Consider the following 18,675-nt stretch of genomic DNA (forward strand, 5'->3'; position numbering starts at 1 on the left):
ATGACGTCATGTGTTATTCTAACAATTCAAGTGAAGTTGTACTTTATGGTATATGAACATGAATTATGGGTGACATTTTTGACACATTACTGGCCGTTAACTGACAGTTGCCGTTGTCATCAGTGACACAGAGCTCAAAGAAAAGTTGCAAATCGTGGAGTAACGTACGTTTTTTTAGATTCTGTACATACATTTTATTTGTTAAAATTTATATTAATTACAATAATTAATGGAAAAAAAGAAAAGCAATGTTATTCCCGGGACTGTCCTAAGTACCCAAAACGGACATTTATTAGTTTCGTCCGGGGTCGCTTCTCTGGACTCAATTTTAGGTGAGTAAATTTTTTTTCTCTTTGTTCTCGTTTCAACCTAATTTCTCTTTCCTTGATAAATAAACGTTGCGAATTTAAATAAATTTTGCAACTTTTAGGCGGCGGCTTACCTGTGGGAACTGTTGCGTTACTGGGTGAGTATCAGGAAGCTTTTGAATGATAGTGAAAGTGTAATGATGAAATTTGTTTAGAGGAAGATTTTCGAGGACTTTACTCAAAGGTCTTGTTAAAATATTTTCTTGCTGAGGGATTGGTGTCCAAACATTCCATCCTAATTGCTAGTCAAGATGTGAATCCTTCAAATATAGTAAGTATATAATGATGAAATTTTAACTTTGTGTTGAGTAAAGTGTTTTTGGGTCATTTTAAACAAACTGTGTAGAGGAAGAGACTATTTAGAATAATGGCTGAAGTCTGGCATTTTTGAGATCTTTTAATTAAAGTAGAACAATAACCATATATGAACATTACCCCAAAAAAAAAAACATTTCATCATCATTTGGAAATCCATTTTCAAATTGTATACTTTAGTGTTTCTGATGTGTTTGTATTAAATTATTCATAATTCAGTAAGTAAGAATTAATTAAATATCATAAAGTGCTAAATAAATATGAATATAAACAGTCATAAAACGCACAGTGTGTCAAATGAATCATTTATTAGAAACAACCATAATTTTATTTCTACATATCTTTAAGAAGGTATTTTGTAACATCTGTCCTAAACTGATTTCCTTTGTAGATTTAATAATAAATATTAAGTACATTAATTGCACAACACTAAATTTGCTGTTCAGAGCATTGAAATTGCAAGATACAAATTTACTGGAAATAGTCATAAACTTTGCAAGTGGCAAAAAGGTTTAAGTGGCTGATAATAGGTCATAAACTCTTGACAATAGTTCTATGGCAGTACAATAGTGGTCATAAATAACCTCACTAATCACTTAAATGATTAAGGGGTAAACATCTTATTTTGTGAAAAACTACAGGGTGCCCAAATCAAACCAGAAGCCAAAGGATCTCAATTTTCACATTAACTGTTTTTGTATTCATTTAATCCATTTAAATCTACATTATAATTGATTTATAAAGTTAGTAAACTGTTTTCTAGTTAAGGGAATTACCTGCTGTGATTGAAAGTGATCCTGAGCCAGATGGCGAACCAAAAGGGCAAGCTGTGAGTGATAAAATGAAGATTGCATTTCGATATCAGAACCTGCCGACTAATTCAGTAGACTATTCTGAATCAAAACATATTAGTCATCATTTTGACTTATCCAAAAACATATCATTTAGTGACATTGAAAATTCTGATATTTATTATTGGTCCGGCCAAAGAATAGAAACAAGTAAGTACAAATTGACTTTGTAATGTTATATTTTAGTGAGTGTGAAGACTGAACCAAAATACTTCTTAAGTGATCTATTTTAAGCAAACACAGAAATAAACAATTTGTTTGGTTAATATTACTAATATGCTGAGGTATGAAAGTATTTTTGATATGCTATCAGTGTTTATGGTGCTTGCACAACTATATTATGTGAAGGGTATAATTGCATGGCAACTGGGAATTACAGTTGTGGTACTTGAAACTTTTTCTATGTTATCAGTGGCACTAGCCAGCTAGCAAACATGTAAAAACAATATCTTTGCTATATGATACTTTAAAGCAGATTACATTTTTTACTATTTGAATTTACAGGTTTATTTGATTTACAGTTTTGCCCTCAAATTGACACAGCTTTTATGAAGAATTTCTAGATTTTTATTAGCATTTTGTAGTACCTAAATGTTATTTACATCATTGCTAGCATATTTTCCACAATGGAAAAGTAATAGTAATAGCATAACAAAAGTTTTCCTTAAAGCTCAGTTTTTAATATCACCCCCTATTTAAAAGGCAAAAGGTAAAGGTAAGCATGAAAAAATATATTTAAATATGGAAAATATAAGTACATTAGCAGATAATTTTGACTGACTACACAAGTTCTTTATTACATAAAAATAGTCCGTTCAGTGACTGTTGGAAAATCTATGTCATGTGAGTGTTGTAACTTAAGTATAGTAGTATTTCACGAAACAATCAAAGTTTATAACAATTATACAAATCTTAGGAGGTGTAGAACACTTGCAGAGGCTTCCGGCAATTTTTAGAAGGTTGTCAGTAGCACTTAGAGGTCTCTGGCAGATTCAGAATGGTTCTAGAAGTCTCTGACAATTTAAAACAGGTCTTGGAAAATGTAAGACAGTTGTAGAGGGCTCTGAATTTTTTCAGAAAGTTCTCAGTAGCATTTAGAGGCCTTTGGCACATTCAACACGGTCCTAGAGGCCTCTGACAAGTCTCGAAAGGTTTTTAAGACATTTGTAGAGGCTTCTGGCACTTTTTTGAAGGTTGTTAATAGCATTTAGAGGTCTATGAAACTTTAAAAATGGCCCTAGAGCATTTAGAGATCTTTGGCAAGTTCAAAAAGGTCTTAGGGGCCTCTGACAATTTAAAACAACTCTGGAAAGGTTTAATACACTTGAAGAGGCCTTTGGTAATTTTTAGAAGTTTGTCAATAGCATTTAGAGGTCAAAACTGACATCAACTGGTAGTGTTATAAAACACACATTTTTATTCCATCTTCCTCTAATCTAACGAAATTAGATAAGGGATGTGATGCAACAGTCAGAAGTCACTGAACATAGACTAGTTAAAAGATTAGGTTCGATATTTTTATCTCCATACAGAAACTATTTGAAGTATGTTTAATAGAAAAAATTAATCAGGGGGATAAGATTACCGTTACCACACTAGTTGCTATAACAAAGTTGAACAAGGCAAAATAAAAATATAATTATATGTTACAGGCTTTAACTCCTTTTCAAATCCTGCATATAATGATCTCTTAAAGTCAATTAAGGAAAAAATTAAAGAGGGAAATTTTTTCCTCAAGGACAATCCAGAAAAGAAGACAATACTTCGAATAGGAATACATTCATTAGGTTGGTACCAGTTGTAATTACTTATTTTGTTTATGCAACGATTTATTTGAATAATACAATGGATTGTATGGGTTTTATTATTTTTTAGGGTCTCCCATATGGTTGCCTACCAGTAAATCAATTCATTCATTGAACGGCAATAGTCAAGATCTTCAAATGTTTCTATTTTGCCTTAGGGCATTGGTGAGATCTGCTCACGCTGTGGCGTTTGTTACAATACCATCATATTTATATAATGAAGTAAGTTTGACATTTTCTCTCCTAGGATTTTCTGTAATACCTTTTTTTTTTGGCAGGAATCAATAGAAAGGTGTATACACTCCGCGGATATTGCAATGAAACTCCAATCTTTTACTGGTACAGAATTAGAGTCGAATCAGAGCCTGCAAGACTATCATGGGTTTTTCTACTTAACTAAATTAGCGGCTATCAATTCGTTAGCGTCTAAACATCCAGGGTCAATCGAATATGTTTTTAAATTAAGAAGAAAAAAGTTTTGCATAGAAGTGTTACATTTACCACCAGATATAGGTGATTCGAATCAAAACCAGAAAAATAGTGTATCTAGTCTTGGATGTGGCGGAACTAATAAACATATGTTGGATTTTTAGTGATAATGTACCTTGATAATAAATTTAATTAATTATTTATTGAATAGTATTATATTTTCGACAATTGACTATTTACTTTTTTATCATTATCAGTATTATGAATAAAGTACATATTGACGTGAATGTCCTGTTTTAGTTGCAATCTATTTAATTATTAACGTTCTGTTATCGTGTTTGTTAGTTGGTTTTCCAAACAACACAAGTCTTAAGTTATTATCATTAAAATCAAGTTTCCTGTCAGATTTCTGGTTTCAGTCAGTTATTGACATACTGTCATAATTTAAGTAATTGTGGAGCAGTTTTACTAAAGTCCACAATCTGTTCACAGGAATTAAAAGGAGGAGAAATCACAGTAATAACATAATTGGAATTCATTATCAAAATTGTATTTTATGAATCAAGCAATCACAAAATTAAACAAATCTTTTATCTATCCTAGTTACGTCATTTTATTTTTGTATGGTTTTTCGCATAAGTACAAAATAATACAAAATACGTGTAGCAATTTAACAGTAGCAAGCATCCTTTGTATTGGACTTAATCCAAGTTATATAACGATTTACTCTGGTGTATACTCCGGGGTAATTGGCTTGGGCACAACCCTCGCCCCATGAAACTATACCTGAAAATTGCTTATTATTTAAAACATTTACATTTATACAGGGTGGAGACATACCGACAACTTCATGTAGGTTTCCATTAATTATATGCAATGGTCCTCCGCTGTCACCCTAAAAAATCCATATTTAAGCTGAAAAATTATATTTTGCTGTTTCTTGATGCTAACCTGGCATGAATCTTTTTTTCCATCAGGAAATCCCGCACACAACATATTATCGGTAATCCGGCTATTGTAACCGGTCTTTTTGCAGTCTACATTCGACATTATAGGCACAGTGACTTCTCTCAGTTTAGTGGAAGTCGCACCGTGAGATGCAGTCGCGCCCCAACCGACTGCTATTCCTATACATACGTTTATAAAGCTATTTAAAAAAAATAATAATAAAAACTCTGATTATTACCATCAAGACCAGTAAAACTTTTTCCGGTAGGCGGCAGGCATACAGGTCTGGTCATATCACTAAGCGAAACTTCCTTGTCCAGCAGTAGCAACGCTATGTCATTATTGTAGTTGCCTCCCTGTCCGTAAGATCGATGACGTAAAATGTTTCTAATTTTTCGGGTAAAAGTCGTAGTTTCGTAAGAGTTTGATCTGTCATGGTCTAAGAATACGGCAGACAAACGATCTTTGTTGAACCTACATACGAGGGTATAGAATTTGAATCTCTTTAACAATCATTATTTCAGATGCTACAAACCGCTTCTCGTACATTAACGTTTTTTCTTATATTACCCGTACTTATATGTAATTTATTACCGTTAATTTATTTAACACTTAATCCGGAAACTATAATGAAATCTTACCCATTAACGCAGTGCGCCGCAGTCAACAGGTATTTATTATTTATTAATGAAGCTCCACAGAAGAACCGGTTGTTGTATTGCAGGGCAACCATCCATGGATATTCGTTGACTAAAGTTTCCACTCCACCCACTATTCGTTTGTGTTTCAATGCTACACCACACGCTAAAAAAACATTGAGTTTAGTTTTATTTTTTAATAGAAACGAGTTAACAAATAAGGGTCTTTCCTGCAAAGGATTTTTAACATATTTCAGAAGTTTTAACATGGGTACTTACTGCACGAGGGACATTTTAAACTAGGAGGTGTCGGTTGGGGTGTTGTTGATGATGGTTCAGGATTATTCTCAGGCTTAAACCCAACAGCACCTAGAAACCAGTCAATTATATTTTTATGGGTGCTATTGAACGTAGGATCCTTCATGCTAAGTGGTTGGCTGATTACTTCTGTCTCCATTACTACATCTCCGGGCTTTAAACTAAAAGAGACAAAATTCATTAATCACTTCACTTTTTTTGTCATTATATCATTAACCTGCTGAAGTTGCTCTTCACCACTTCCTCGGCAAAAATCAAATTTCCGTGCGTTTTATAGTTGTACGAATTGCCTTTATGCAGGTATCGTTTCACGAGAGGAACTTTCCGTTTGACGATTTCTTTGGTTCGAAAATGTCTAGCTGCGTGGTTTCCTAAATTTGGCGTAACTAAATTCTGATGGTCATTACCGTCTACTACCGCGAGTATTTGCAACAAAATCACACCGACACTGCAGAACCGCAAGAGAAGAAAACCGCGCTCGTACATCTCGAATCCTTTCTACGGCCTTATATAAAATTAATAACGTTAATCACTAAATAAAAGTATTCCAAAAATGCAACCGGCAAAGTCACTATAAAGAGTTGATGTATATGGTCAAACGGGCTACATCGCTGCGAAGTTCCTTTGTTTCGAAAGTCGTTATTCTAAGAACATTATATTTATACTGGATCTTCAGCTTGTAACGAAGAAGAATACTGGTGGCTAACTGTTTTCATAATTATTTCGGTCGGCAATCATCAGCAAAAGCAAACGAAAGAAGTGGGTTAATAGGCGGTATAGAAGATACTAATCAGAGGGTATATGTTATTGTCCGTGTTAGGCTACTTTTATTAAGTATAAATCAAATTTGGTACACTTATATTTGAGTAAAAAGGTTTACTGTTAAGACTGTTTTTCATTTCACTGTATAAATCGCACGATTTGGAAAATTTAGACTTTTTGAATAGATAGTTTTATGTATTTACATAATGAAGGTCCTGTTAGTAGGTCATTATCATCATTTTCACTGCCTGATTGAAAGTAAACTTGTGGCGGCTTTGAAAGTCGAAAGAGTTTTGGACCGACTTACACTTTTGCCTAATTAATATGCGACACTATAAAACTGATGAATATCAATAAGTTGTTTTCATTAATACTTTGGTATACCTATACATACTTGATGGAAATATTACTGACTTAGTTAAACAAAAATGCAATGTTTATTAATTAAAATTATGTGCCTATATTATAAAGGAGGACGGAAACAATCATATTAAACTGGAGCAAAAATAATAATTGTAATACATTTAAAGCGGAATAAAAAAAAACTTTACCTACGATTTCAGTGTAAATAGCTATTTACGCATAGTTGTAAAAAAAGCGCACAGTTTTAAGATCGGCCACAGACTACCGCTCTAATGCCGGGAAAAATTGATTTTGTTAACATTTCTTCCTTTATCAGAGTATATTAGATGATGGGATCTTTTGACTTGGCATAAATGGTTGGATCAAGTAAAGCTTTTTATGTCTGTCTCTCAGGAAAAGAGTGTAAATAATAATCAAGTTACTGAAAAAGGGTAAGAGGAGGAAACAAGGTAAACATGATAATCGTATATTTAGCTATTGTACAAAGTTTAAAATAAATACATGAAACAAAAAATAAACAAACATTGCGATGGACATCGTATCGGTCATAACGTTATTCCCGTTTTATGGCGGACTTGGTCAAGTATTATAAGTCTTATGGCAAAGACGAGAATAACCTTTGATGATCGATTGCATGGTACAACTTCTTTAAAATGGGTATTTCAAATGCGCAATCAACAGAAACCGATTAAGAAGAGATATTACAAAAGATACAGAACTGACAATTTCCTTCAAAAATAACCAAATCTCCAGGACTAAAAACTATGTTAGTATATGACCCGTACGGAATTGCGTAAAAGTCTTAAATAATGAACACAGCTGCACTGCGACGGCGCCTACTAAAACTACCCCCCACCCCTTTGATGTCTATATGAGAAACTGAGAAATTGAATAAAGCTTCCGTAATATCTGCTCTTAAACTTTTTCCTATACTTCAAGGTGATGGTTGGAAGGTGTTGATAAATCTCACTTTACTTTCAGCAATCTTTTTACTGCGTCCACAACGTCAGCTGGACGTGGCAACGCTGCCAATTCAAGACTTTGAGTATAAGGCATTGGAATATCAGCACCTGAAAAAACATATGATATTACAAGAATTTATTTACTGCATCTAAACCCATTCCCAAATAGAAAAAAGTCAGAAACAGACAAATAATATACGAAACCAGTCTCTTTCCTCTCTGAAAAATTTACTTCCAAAAGAAAGTTTTCTGTATAAATGTTATTAATGGATATAAACAAAACGCCAACAACGCCTTACAACAGCTGTGTAAAATAAAAAACAAGTAAATAGTAATGACAAACTTGCCTGTAATTCGAACTGCTGGTTGATCTAGATGATAGAACACCTCGCTCTCCATCATTCTGGCTAGAATTTCGGCTCCTATGCCACAAGTGGGCCATCCCTGTTCCACGCTAACCAAATGATTCGTTTTCACTACGGACTTTGTGATTGTTTCGATGTCCAACGGCCGAAGCGACCTGTATTAAAAAAAACAATCTGTGAATGTAGTAAATAGGAGCATGTGTGATCTATTTACCTTAGATTAATGACTTCGGCTTCGATTCCCTTGCCGGCTAACTCTTTGGCGGCATCTAGGCAAATTTCGACAGCTTTCGAGTGTGCCACCAAAGTAATGTGTTTTCCTTTAAAATTCAATAAGACATTGGTCGGTATGCTTGCGAAATTAGGACAGCTTACCCGCTCGTTCAATTTTTGCCTTTCCTATTGGCAAAACGAAATCGGAAGACAGAGCTTCATCGGACATAGGATACTGCACACCGTATAAAATTTCGTTTTCTAAACATACGACTGGATCTGGATCTCTAATGGCAGCTTTCAATAATCCTTTAGCGTCTTCGGAATTGTAAGGTGATACCACCTTTAGCATATCAGATTATTTAGACCAATAAAATAAATATTCTACCACTTTATTAACCATAACAAATGTTGTTTATTGCTTAAATATACCGTTAATTCAAAAACAGAGCAATGTACAATCAAAGAGTAAATAATTTTATAAACAATAGACACCTCTAAAAACTCCTCATTGATTTTCTGATGGTATTTACAAAGTATATCATCACCTGTTGTTACCATTTCCTAATTAATAATTCCCTATTTATAAGTAATTTACTAATTATTTTTCTCCATATGTGTCCCGGAACAAAAATGATAGAGAGAACAGGAAAGTTCAAAATATTGAAGGTCAACTCTGTGGTCAGTTAATAGGTACCTATTTCTCGCGCTTTTCAGTTAAATTATTTACTCTTTAATATAACAGTTTTCAACTTACAGATTACACTAATTCTATATCATCCACCTGTGACAAAGCAGGATGCCTTTTAGAAACACTTTATAGAATAAACTTTAGCTTTTTAAAATTCGAAAATAACTTGCCTTTAGACCTGGACAATGAGCGTACCAAGCACCATAACACTGAGAATGTTGAGCTGCCACACCGGCCGCCGCTCCATTAGGACCTCTAAATAATATTAATTGAAGTTTAACTGTTTTTGTTCAGTATCTACATTTTTGCGATTTCTCACCTAAACACAATGGGAACGTTAACGCGACCTGCGGACATATAGAAAGTTTTTCCTGCAGAATTGATAATTTGATCAATGGCTTGCATTGCAAAATTGAATGTCATAAACTCGCAAATGGGCCGTAAACCTGCCATAGCTGCTCCGGTTGCAATACCTGCACAAATATATTATTGTTTTACCTTGCCTTGCTGTATAGTAAAAAAGTTATAAAATGTAATCTAAAAGTAGTGATTAAAAGTCATGTATGGACTGTAAAACAATTATACTAACAAGGATATAAAAGAAGCAATTTTTCTGCATTTCATTTACATCTGAAGAATTGAAAATTAAAAAGAGTAAGGTTGATAGTAAAACTTGGTTTTGGACACATTTAACAAGAATTAATTAATAGTTTTGAAACAATTTTGTTTCTCTGCATGTCCCACAAGATGACATACCACATATTAAGAAATGTTGATTTTTACATATTTGTTTTAGTTATTTATTATTAGACTTAATGGAATCTTTCTAAATAATGGTATTCTTGCAAATGCAGTCTTATCATGTCAGGCATTTATGTAATATTTATTTACCTCTTTTGTTTTATAGCTGTGTGCTTAATAAATGTTCTATAAAACTGCAACAGTAATAGTTGTAACCTAAGTTGCAACTTAAATATGTAATTCTGCCATAATTCAGTCAAACCAAATAAACTTTTGCACAACAAAGAAATAATATGCTGTAAAAAAACACAAAAAGATCAAGAAAATATTAGTTTTAAATAGGCAAGTATGCATTAATTTTAACATTTGCTTGTGTTGTGTTTCATTTGTCAAAAACCCTTAACTGTAGAAACAAAGGACCACTGGTAAATTTATTTTCACTTTCTTAGCTTATTAGTACATTAGTACTTTCTTAGTATATACATACAATTGGATTATTTACTGTAAAGCATATCAAGCTCCTCATTCTAATCTTGTTAAAACACAAATAATATTCATGCAAAAAAAGTCTTGTGCTGACATTCAGATAAGTGTAAAATGAAAGACCATCAAAAACAAGACAGGTTATCATCAATACAGATTGTCAAATTTTAACACAGTTTCTTTCAAATAATTTTTTTAAATGGGAAACTGTATTTAAATTATATTTTGAATACAATAAATGACATACCTGCAAAACCCATTTCAGTAATTGGAGTGTCTATCACTCTTTTATCTCCATATTTCTTCCATAAACCCCTAGTTACTTTGTAGGCACCATCATACTGAGCTACTTCCTCTCCTAAAATAAATACCCTCTCGTCCCTTGCCATTTCTTCATCAAGTGCTGAGTTTAAGGCATCACTTAAAAGAAAAACAAATGTATTTTCAGCTACCCAACACATAAATGAATAAAACTACTACTAAAGGTGGCAAAGTAAGGAGTAAAAATGTGCAAAGAACTTACCGTACAGTCATTTGCTTAGCCCCAAGTGCTTTAGTGGTTGATAGGGCTCTCTTGCCTAACATTTTAGTTAAACCAGCCCTATTTAGTACTGTAAGTGTTCCTTTGCAAGCCATAGTCGCGATTTAGCTGCAGCAAAATTGATATGAACTGCCTGAAAGCAAATAGGCTGGTTTTCTTCAATACTTACATTTTCAAGGTGATTGAGGTCGACCGACGGAGACTTAAGAGGCGCTTATCAGCGGAACAGCTTCAGCACTATTCAAACTGGAATACGTAACTGAACATGTGACGAAATTCTCGCTTTTCAGTCGTCAGAAAACTTATTTTTGATTTTTTTAGATAGCCAGCAGCTTGTTTCGTCAAAAAAACGTCAAACTTTTTTAGGTTAGGTTTTCCTTTCCCTGAGGTAAAAACAGCAACGTTGCCAAATCTTGAAACCGGATTCTTGCACCTTATGGCCTTGATACAGAGTTGCCAAAACTAGTAAATTTGAAAATCTTAACTTACATCAATTAACCAAATCGTGGGTGTGAACAATTTAAAGTAAGCAACACAAAATTAACGTTAACTAAAAAATAATATTCTCAAGAGTTCAAATTGACTTAAAAGATTTTGTTTTGTAAAATAGACATTTTTTTAAGCTATTGAAGAAGAGAAGACGAAAATTTGTTGCGACAAATGACAGTGTCAGTGGTTTTGAAAATATTTTAGGACGCAAGGACGATAGGTTATTTTGCGATTTGGGCTTTGGCTTGTTTGGATTTTTCAGCTAGCTAGCATTGCTTACAGCTTGTGTTTTCATCGTAGGCCTCCAAAATGGAATGTTTAATTTGCAAGAAAACCCGGAAAAAATCATTTTTGATAAATCTGGCTTATGGGGCTGGCGAAAGTACAGTCAAAGACGATATTATCGAGTTTGTGGGCGAATCGGTAAGATTTTGATTTTGTTTATAAATTTGTTGAGTTTAGTTTTTTGTGTTTAACATTATCGTTTATTCAACGTTTAGAACCAGCTAAATGAAAATGCTTTTGATTTTTCCATATATGGTAGTTAATTGTAGTGTCATGGGCTTTAATGCAAACACTAGTTTTATGCATATTTAAAGTGCATAGTTGTTGAAATAAATTTCACACAGACTGCATTTTATAATGTGATAATGTTCTTTAACACTTGATAATTTGAAAGTTAATACTTGGGTAATAAAGATAAAGAGTAAGTTGAGAAAAAACAGTGTATTGAGTTAACAAATTATTCTCAAAGAGAGTAATTAAAATCTTTTCTTTAGGTTAGGGAGTATCTTCATGATGATCAGACTGTTTGTAGCATTTGTTTGAATATGCTTGATGAAATTGTTGCTAGTAAGCATGAAGTGTTAATGGCCATTAAACATGGCGAAAAGAAATACACACCAAAACTAGGTAAGATACCTCAATTTAACGAGGTCTTTCCAACTTTTATATGCACATTTTTTAGGAAATCTATGGACTATTTTACAAAGAAAGTTTTCTGAAGATAATTATGGGGATTTAACACCTAATCTGTTGTCTAGTACACCGCCCCAACCAACCATTCCCAGAGATTCAACTCCAGTTATGTATGTTACTAAAACAAAGCCCTACAACCAGTCCCAAGAAAAGTATTTTGAACTTAGAGAAAGCATGAAGAGGGAAACCACAGACATTGGTTAGTTTAGGTTGTTTGGTACTTGGCAGAACAAAAAAGTATATGTTAAATACCTTTAATACATAGATTTGAGAAGTGAGTGGAGTTGCAAAACAGAAGGTCGACCTTACAATAGAAAAGATAGGAAAGCTTTTCGTTCAAAGTCAGCAATAATTCAAAGAATGAGAAAGGAACTGGAAAGTGCTGATAGTGATGTGTTATCACCTCAAAGGCCTTTAAGGTAGTATTGTTGATTAATACTTATTTATACTTGTACTGTGAAGAAAATAAGCTTGGTGATATGAGAGTCACTAAAAATTAATGAAGGAGTGCATCTGAATGTAAAAACAAGAAGTGATTTTGTAATATTGTAATAAAACCTTAAATAGAACAAAATGTCTCCATAACAGATGCTAAAGGAGAAATAAAATTCCTCACTATGTAAAGTTGTTCCTTGTGGAAGTTATTATTTGCTGCTGTCTTATAAACTTATCTTATTCCTAGGCACTGCTTTGACACCTGATTTCAATAAGTTTTAAACTCACACATATACAGAAAGAAACATTTTAGGGGTTTTCCATACACTTGCACATCCTAAAGTGTTACAATAAAATTACTCAAAATAGGATCACCCATAATAACAGTAACAAAATCATCTTTACTTGACGCAGATAGGATAATCATTGAGTTGGAATTTATTGGTTTTTAGCTGATAGGTAAAACTCTGACTTTAATACACTATAACTGTGAGATAACTGTACTAGTCTCCAATTAATCAATAATTTTATTATTTTAACATAGGGAACAAGAAATATATTCAATTCAGGGACTTTTTTACGTAGAACACGATGACGTAATTAAAAAAAAATCTATCTAATTAATAATGTATTAGTTTCAAACTCTCTTTGGCTTTGTTAAAGAGTGTTTAAAATGCAGCCTCTGACGTTTTCCCACTTTTCTGGAAAACGGAGAAAGATAATTGAATTTGGTAACCCGAAATAAGTTTTACATAAAATTCTCTAAAACTTTCCCCATTTAACCGACTCTGTAGCTCTTACGGTTACAGAGATCCCAGTACCTGTAGAACCAATTTGGGACACACTGTATATTATAGGTATTTAACAACACTCACAGGGTATTTTGTATTGTCGTGGTATATCTTTTACCTTTATATTTTTTTATCATTTATCGATTTTTAAGCAAATATGATAGACAAATTCAGGCCTATAATTTAACTTAAACTTGCAGCTCTACAAGCAGCTTACTGTGCTGCTTTGAAGATGAGAAACCAAAAAGGGGCCGGAAGAGAAAGGTAAATATTTAAACAATTACCATTGAGGTAAGTTTTGAAATTGTATTTTAGAGCCGGTCAAAAGAGGAAGTTGAAGAAGATAAAGAGGAGCTTGACTTGAAATGTTGGAATAGACTTTGTGAACCTTTTGGAGATGATTTGGCTTTATACACATATCACCGGATTGAAGAGCATCAAGAGGAAGCTTATTATCCTTGTTGGTTTTGCGACTTTAAGTACTTCACTCAGTACGTAACAATTTTTATGTTAATACCAGCAACAAAATAACCAATTTTTAGAAAGCATCTGGATATACATTTAAAGAAACATCAGTTTCCTCCTGCGTTATGTGGGGTTTGTGGAACGATGCAAAGGAATATGAATAACTATCAGAAACACATTGAAAAGCACCTTAAACAGTCACATGAGTGTTTTCTGTGTAGACTAAGTTTTTTAACCAAGAAGGAGTGTAACAGTCACGTTTTTCATAAACATCGATACAGGTAAGTGTAATTCTGCCTTGTTTTTTCTTAAATTTGCTTAAATTGCTTTTTATAATTGGTTATACAATTTACTTAAGACAAAAGAAATCAAAAGTGTATACTTAATTGTGATTCAGTTGTTCAAGTAAGTACGCAGAAGTTATTGTATTAAACCGTTTTGCATTGTTTGTAGAAAAAATATTGTATGCATTACTAGCAAACAGTTACTTTCAAGTGGAGTCATTTAGAGACAAAGCAAACAATGTTAGTAATTATGTGGTTTTAATGTGAAGGAACTTGAACGCTCTCTAGCGGTCAAACGGTATTATCAATCAACTAGAGTAAAGAAAATGTACAGGGTTTTCCAATAGAAATTTATCAGCTTTGTATTTTTTTTTTCACTTTTTTCTTGTCTGTTATTTTATTCATTATCCTTTTCTAGTGATTTAGAAGAAGTAAAGGTGACTTTTACATTGATAGTTTTTTCCTACCTACCTCCCCTCCAAATTCATAATAATTACATGATAAAATTGTAAAACTCTCTAAATTTAAACGCTTTGAAGTTGTCGAATAACAGTGGCAACATGTTATATCTGATTTTATTAATTAAATAAACAAAGATCAGTCAGGTTCATTTGTTAAATCTTTTAGACGGCTGTTTCTGGATAGAAGGAAACAAACCGAAAGAAAAACGTACGGCGTTGTGGATCAAAGAATCTATGAGAATAAACAACAAACTGATTCTACTGAACCAGTGGGTGGTACGACGGCTAGTAAACCATACACGACAATTATTATGGATAAGATCTATAATCGGAAAGAAGAGTCATTTAAACCTATGTCGTTTAAAGAAATGTACCTGTCACAAAAATTAGGAGGTTGCGAGCAAACGACAGAAGCAGCAACGCCGCAACCAATAAGTTTAGGAGACGACATGGTGTGTAAAGGAAGCGGTACGAATACATTCCAGGTGGAGTTGGGACTAGAACCGAATGCGGACATTTCATCCATCAGAAATTATAACAAAATCGTTCGTTCCTCGCTTGAACGAGTCGAACCTCGGAGTGGTCGTTCTAGTGTAATGAGTGGTCGGTGTACCCCTTACAGCAACTATTCCTTTGATAGGTAAGTTTTCAGTTGATAAGTATTAGATAAAAGTTTATACATACATATACACAGTATCTTGACTCATCCGTATGTAATAATACAACCAACTTACACAAGGCATAACAACTTTATCAGCAATTGAAGTTTAAACGCCAACCAACCTGTTGTCTGTTTCAGTGCTATTATTAATTTTTATTTTGCTTGTTCCTCAATCAGTATTGAAGGAAAATTGTTTTTGTTGGTTTGGCAATACTAAAAGTTCTCTGTGCACAAGTTCCACTAAGTCCACACCAAGAAAAATTAATTAAAGAGCCTTAAACAAAGAAAAGTTTTTCAGATAGAATATGTAACTAGCTCAATTTTTTAACCCGCATTTTTAGGATCTTTGTAGGTGTAAGACGGATTTTGATAGTATTTAGAGAGGCGTTCGGCCATTATAAACAGTTATTCTTTAGATTCGGACACTTGTAGAGTCTTCTGACAATTTTTAAGTGGTTTTTTTGTAGTATTTAGAGGGTTCTGCTCATTTTGTACAATTTTTCTACGCTTTTTTAGGAGGTTTTTGCTGGTATTTTGAGGTCTCTGGTCATTATAAACAGATTTTTTAAGGTTTCGGGCACTGGTAGAGTACTCTGACAATTTTTAAACGTTTTAATAGTATTTAGAGGCTTCTGCCCATTTTAAATTTTTTTTTAAGGTTTAGGACACTTCTGTAAAGGTCTCTGGCTACTTTAGGAGGTGATCTAGAAGCTTCTGGAGGTGTATTTAGAAGCACCTGACCATTATAAACGATTTTTCCAAAGTTTAGGATAATTAAAGAGACTTTTGACAATTTTTAGGAGGGTTTGGCTAGTATTTACAGGCCTCTGGCCGTTATAAACGAGTGTTCTAAAGTTTAGGATATTTGTAAAGACCTCTGACCATTTTAAAACATTTTTAGGAGGTTTTTGCTAGTATTTTGAGGCCTCTGGTCATTATAAACAAATTTTCTAAGGTTTTGGGCACTTGTAGAGTCCTCTGACAATTTTTAGAATGTTTCCAATAGTATTTAGAGGCTTTTGCCCATTTTGAACAATTTTTCTAAGGTTTAGGATATTTGTAAACCCTTCAGACCATTTTTAAAACAATTTTTAGGAGATTTTGATAGTATTTAAAGGGCATTTTAAAACGTTTTGTCTAAGATTTTAGGACAATTGAAGAGATTGTCTGATCTTTATCTAGAATTGGTAAAACATCAGCAATTTTGAACGATTGTACGGCTAATAAATTATTAGACTGAGCTTTTTCGATGACTTCTTATTAATACTGAATCATTTTTTGTGAATTTGCTATCGGCATCTTTCTAAACGTTCTATACGCTAATGTTCAGAAAAGTCTCAGCCAAAAATAATGTTGGTATAAAATCCATTTAAGGCCGATTTTTTCTAACTTTTATATTTTTGATTTTACCATTTTTATACAATTTAACTATCACAATAAACCACTTTTTATTTTATTTTACCGTAATGTAGATCTAACATTCCATCCGACGATGAGACAACTCGATCAGATTTACCAGGATGGAGCACTTACCAAAGTTCCAGGAGGGATTTGGACTCGAGGACAAGTGACCTGTGTTCAGAAGTGGCGCATTATTTGGACCGCCAATCACCTAGCCAAAGTACAAGTAAAGGAGCCAGGTATGATTAATAATTGTATTGGAGAATTATTGGGTTTAAAAAATCTTGTAATTTTTCAGTCCGGTTTGCGAGGACGATCAAAGTGATATCGAAACCGAATATCCTCCACTCTATTAAAAAAAGCGATTTAATATGTGGTAGGTAATGACAAACGTTTAGTACGAATACATCGTCGGTTTATTCGAAGTGCTTGAATTGAATATTATCATTTTTTATACTGCAAATTTTGTTTATTACATTTAAAAAAAAATATAATTTACTTGTACAAATGTTTAAAAGTTCCAAATTTTAATTTTGTCTTTAATTATTTTAACACGAAACTGCTGGCATTATTGTTCATAATAAGATTGCTGGATATTCTCAGGTCATTTATCGATACACTTATTACACTGTCACATCTCGAAAAACTGGCAAGGTTGTCAAAGTCCAAAAAAAAATGTAAAGTTTCCAAATTATCACCCACAGCCAGAGGAAAGTCTCTAGAAAAATCATTGACCTTCCACAATTTTTCCCACAATTTTCAAGTTAAAGTCATTATAGAAATGACTTATACGGTCCCAGTATATACAGGGTCTCCGAAAGTAAAGTGTAAAGTTACTTTAGTGTCGTTTTAGGTGCCTTTAATGGCTTTGACGAATTTGCAAAGTCATGGTGCCAAACAATTTTATTTATCAAGTTACAACATTTTGGTTCTTTTGCAAAAAACATCTACATAATATTTATCAACTTACTATTTATTTATTTATTGTACTTATTTTTGAGACAACTTTCAATTTATTTATACATTTTCAAACATAGGAAATCAATTAAGTTGACGATGTATACGTACTCACTATTGCAGTGTTGAAGCTGTTGTCCATCTTTTAGAAATAATCAGATTTAAGTTAATTAAACACTATTGTATAAATGGTAAACTTGTAATTTAAAATTGATGGTTGTACAGAGTGTCCCAATAAGCCCTCATTGGAAACTATTTATTTTAGGACTTTAGGAAAAAAATCTTGTAATAAATGTGGCTGAGAAAAATTTGCTGGAAATTATATTCAGTTTTTTAAAGCGTTGCACTACTACTAAAATGGAAAACGTTCAATAAGCCAAACATTTTTCATTTTAGTAGTAGCAAAATGCCTTATATCGGTAATTTCCAACAGTTTCTCGTGGATACATTTATTAAAAGGATTTTCACCCTTTTTAATAAAGAACATCGCTCATTGGGACACCTTGTACAGCTTATAAACTGATGTAAAAAACATTTTCTTGTTTACCAAAGACTATTAGTTTAACTGAAAGTTTTCAGCCGCAATAATGCGACTATGCAGGGTTTTCCATTGGGAAAATCAACTTTTCCCAATTTAAAAAAACTTTTATTTTTATTTTAATAAATTCTATAATAATTTTAGTTTTAGTAATTATTTTTTTGTAAAAATGTAAACCAACTTATTTATTTGTACATTCTGTAGATATTTTCTAAATAAATTGTGAAATCACTGGTTGAGAGTTGTTTGTTTTACAACAATGGAAATGTCAGTCAATCTAGATGTTCTACATTTGTGCTCCTGAAAACCAGGCATATTATCAGAAGAGCAGAAACGCAAAAAGGTGAGTTTTAATTACTTCTAATGTTTGCGCATTTGCCAATTGTCAAGAAAAGTAAATTTACCTCCTCTTACTACTTCTG

General features: G+C 32.9%; 4 protein-coding genes across 4 annotated transcripts; 2 read left to right on the plus strand and 2 right to left on the minus strand.

The window, feature by feature from the left end:
• The first annotated feature begins 113 nt into the window (after positions 1–113).
• On the plus strand, positions 114–4,055 carry Elp4 (Elongator complex protein 4). Its single transcript, XM_081982527.1, has 7 exons — positions 114–332; positions 431–466; positions 524–639; positions 1,447–1,684; positions 3,187–3,321; positions 3,410–3,561; positions 3,618–4,055. Exons 1-7 carry the CDS (start codon positions 230–232, stop codon positions 3,930–3,932), a joined length of 1,095 nt encoding a protein of 364 aa, XP_081838653.1. The 5' UTR covers positions 114–229; the 3' UTR covers positions 3,933–4,055.
• Positions 4,056–4,302: 247 nt separating this feature from the next.
• Positions 4,303–6,698, minus strand: LOC145730982 (trypsin-1-like). Its single transcript, XM_081982526.1, has 7 exons — positions 5,890–6,698; positions 5,634–5,833; positions 5,358–5,520; positions 4,955–5,190; positions 4,720–4,895; positions 4,609–4,663; positions 4,303–4,554 (listed from the first exon to the last, which is right to left on the minus strand). The coding sequence occupies exons 1-7, from the start codon at positions 6,156–6,158 to the stop codon at positions 4,439–4,441; spliced, it is 1,215 nt and encodes a 404-aa protein (XP_081838652.1). The 5' UTR covers positions 6,159–6,698; the 3' UTR covers positions 4,303–4,438.
• Positions 6,699–7,249: 551 nt separating this feature from the next.
• Pdhb (Pyruvate dehydrogenase E1 beta subunit) lies at positions 7,250–11,154 on the minus strand. The gene is made up of 9 exons (XM_081982528.1): positions 10,963–11,154; positions 10,776–10,901; positions 10,500–10,672; positions 9,348–9,501; positions 9,199–9,283; positions 8,500–8,680; positions 8,339–8,444; positions 8,107–8,279; positions 7,250–7,867 (listed from the first exon to the last, which is right to left on the minus strand). Exons 2-9 carry the CDS (start codon positions 10,886–10,888, stop codon positions 7,764–7,766), a joined length of 1,089 nt encoding a protein of 362 aa, XP_081838654.1. The 5' UTR covers positions 10,889–10,901; positions 10,963–11,154; the 3' UTR covers positions 7,250–7,763.
• A 291-nt stretch (positions 11,155–11,445) lies between these two features.
• On the plus strand, positions 11,446–18,490 carry LOC145730981 (uncharacterized). The gene is made up of 10 exons (XM_081982525.1): positions 11,446–11,705; positions 12,062–12,194; positions 12,250–12,459; positions 12,526–12,679; positions 13,687–13,750; positions 13,802–13,977; positions 14,029–14,232; positions 14,863–15,336; positions 16,830–16,997; positions 17,057–18,490. The coding sequence occupies exons 1-10, from the start codon at positions 11,592–11,594 to the stop codon at positions 17,112–17,114; spliced, it is 1,755 nt and encodes a 584-aa protein (XP_081838651.1). The 5' UTR covers positions 11,446–11,591; the 3' UTR covers positions 17,115–18,490.
• Positions 18,491–18,675: the final 185 nt, after the last annotated feature.

This window comes from Ips typographus, linkage group LG6 (genome assembly GCF_016097725.1).
Source record: "Ips typographus isolate SLU linkage group LG6, UJ_Ityp_2.0, whole genome shotgun sequence".
Classification (NCBI taxonomy): domain Eukaryota; kingdom Metazoa; phylum Arthropoda; class Insecta; order Coleoptera; family Curculionidae; genus Ips; species Ips typographus.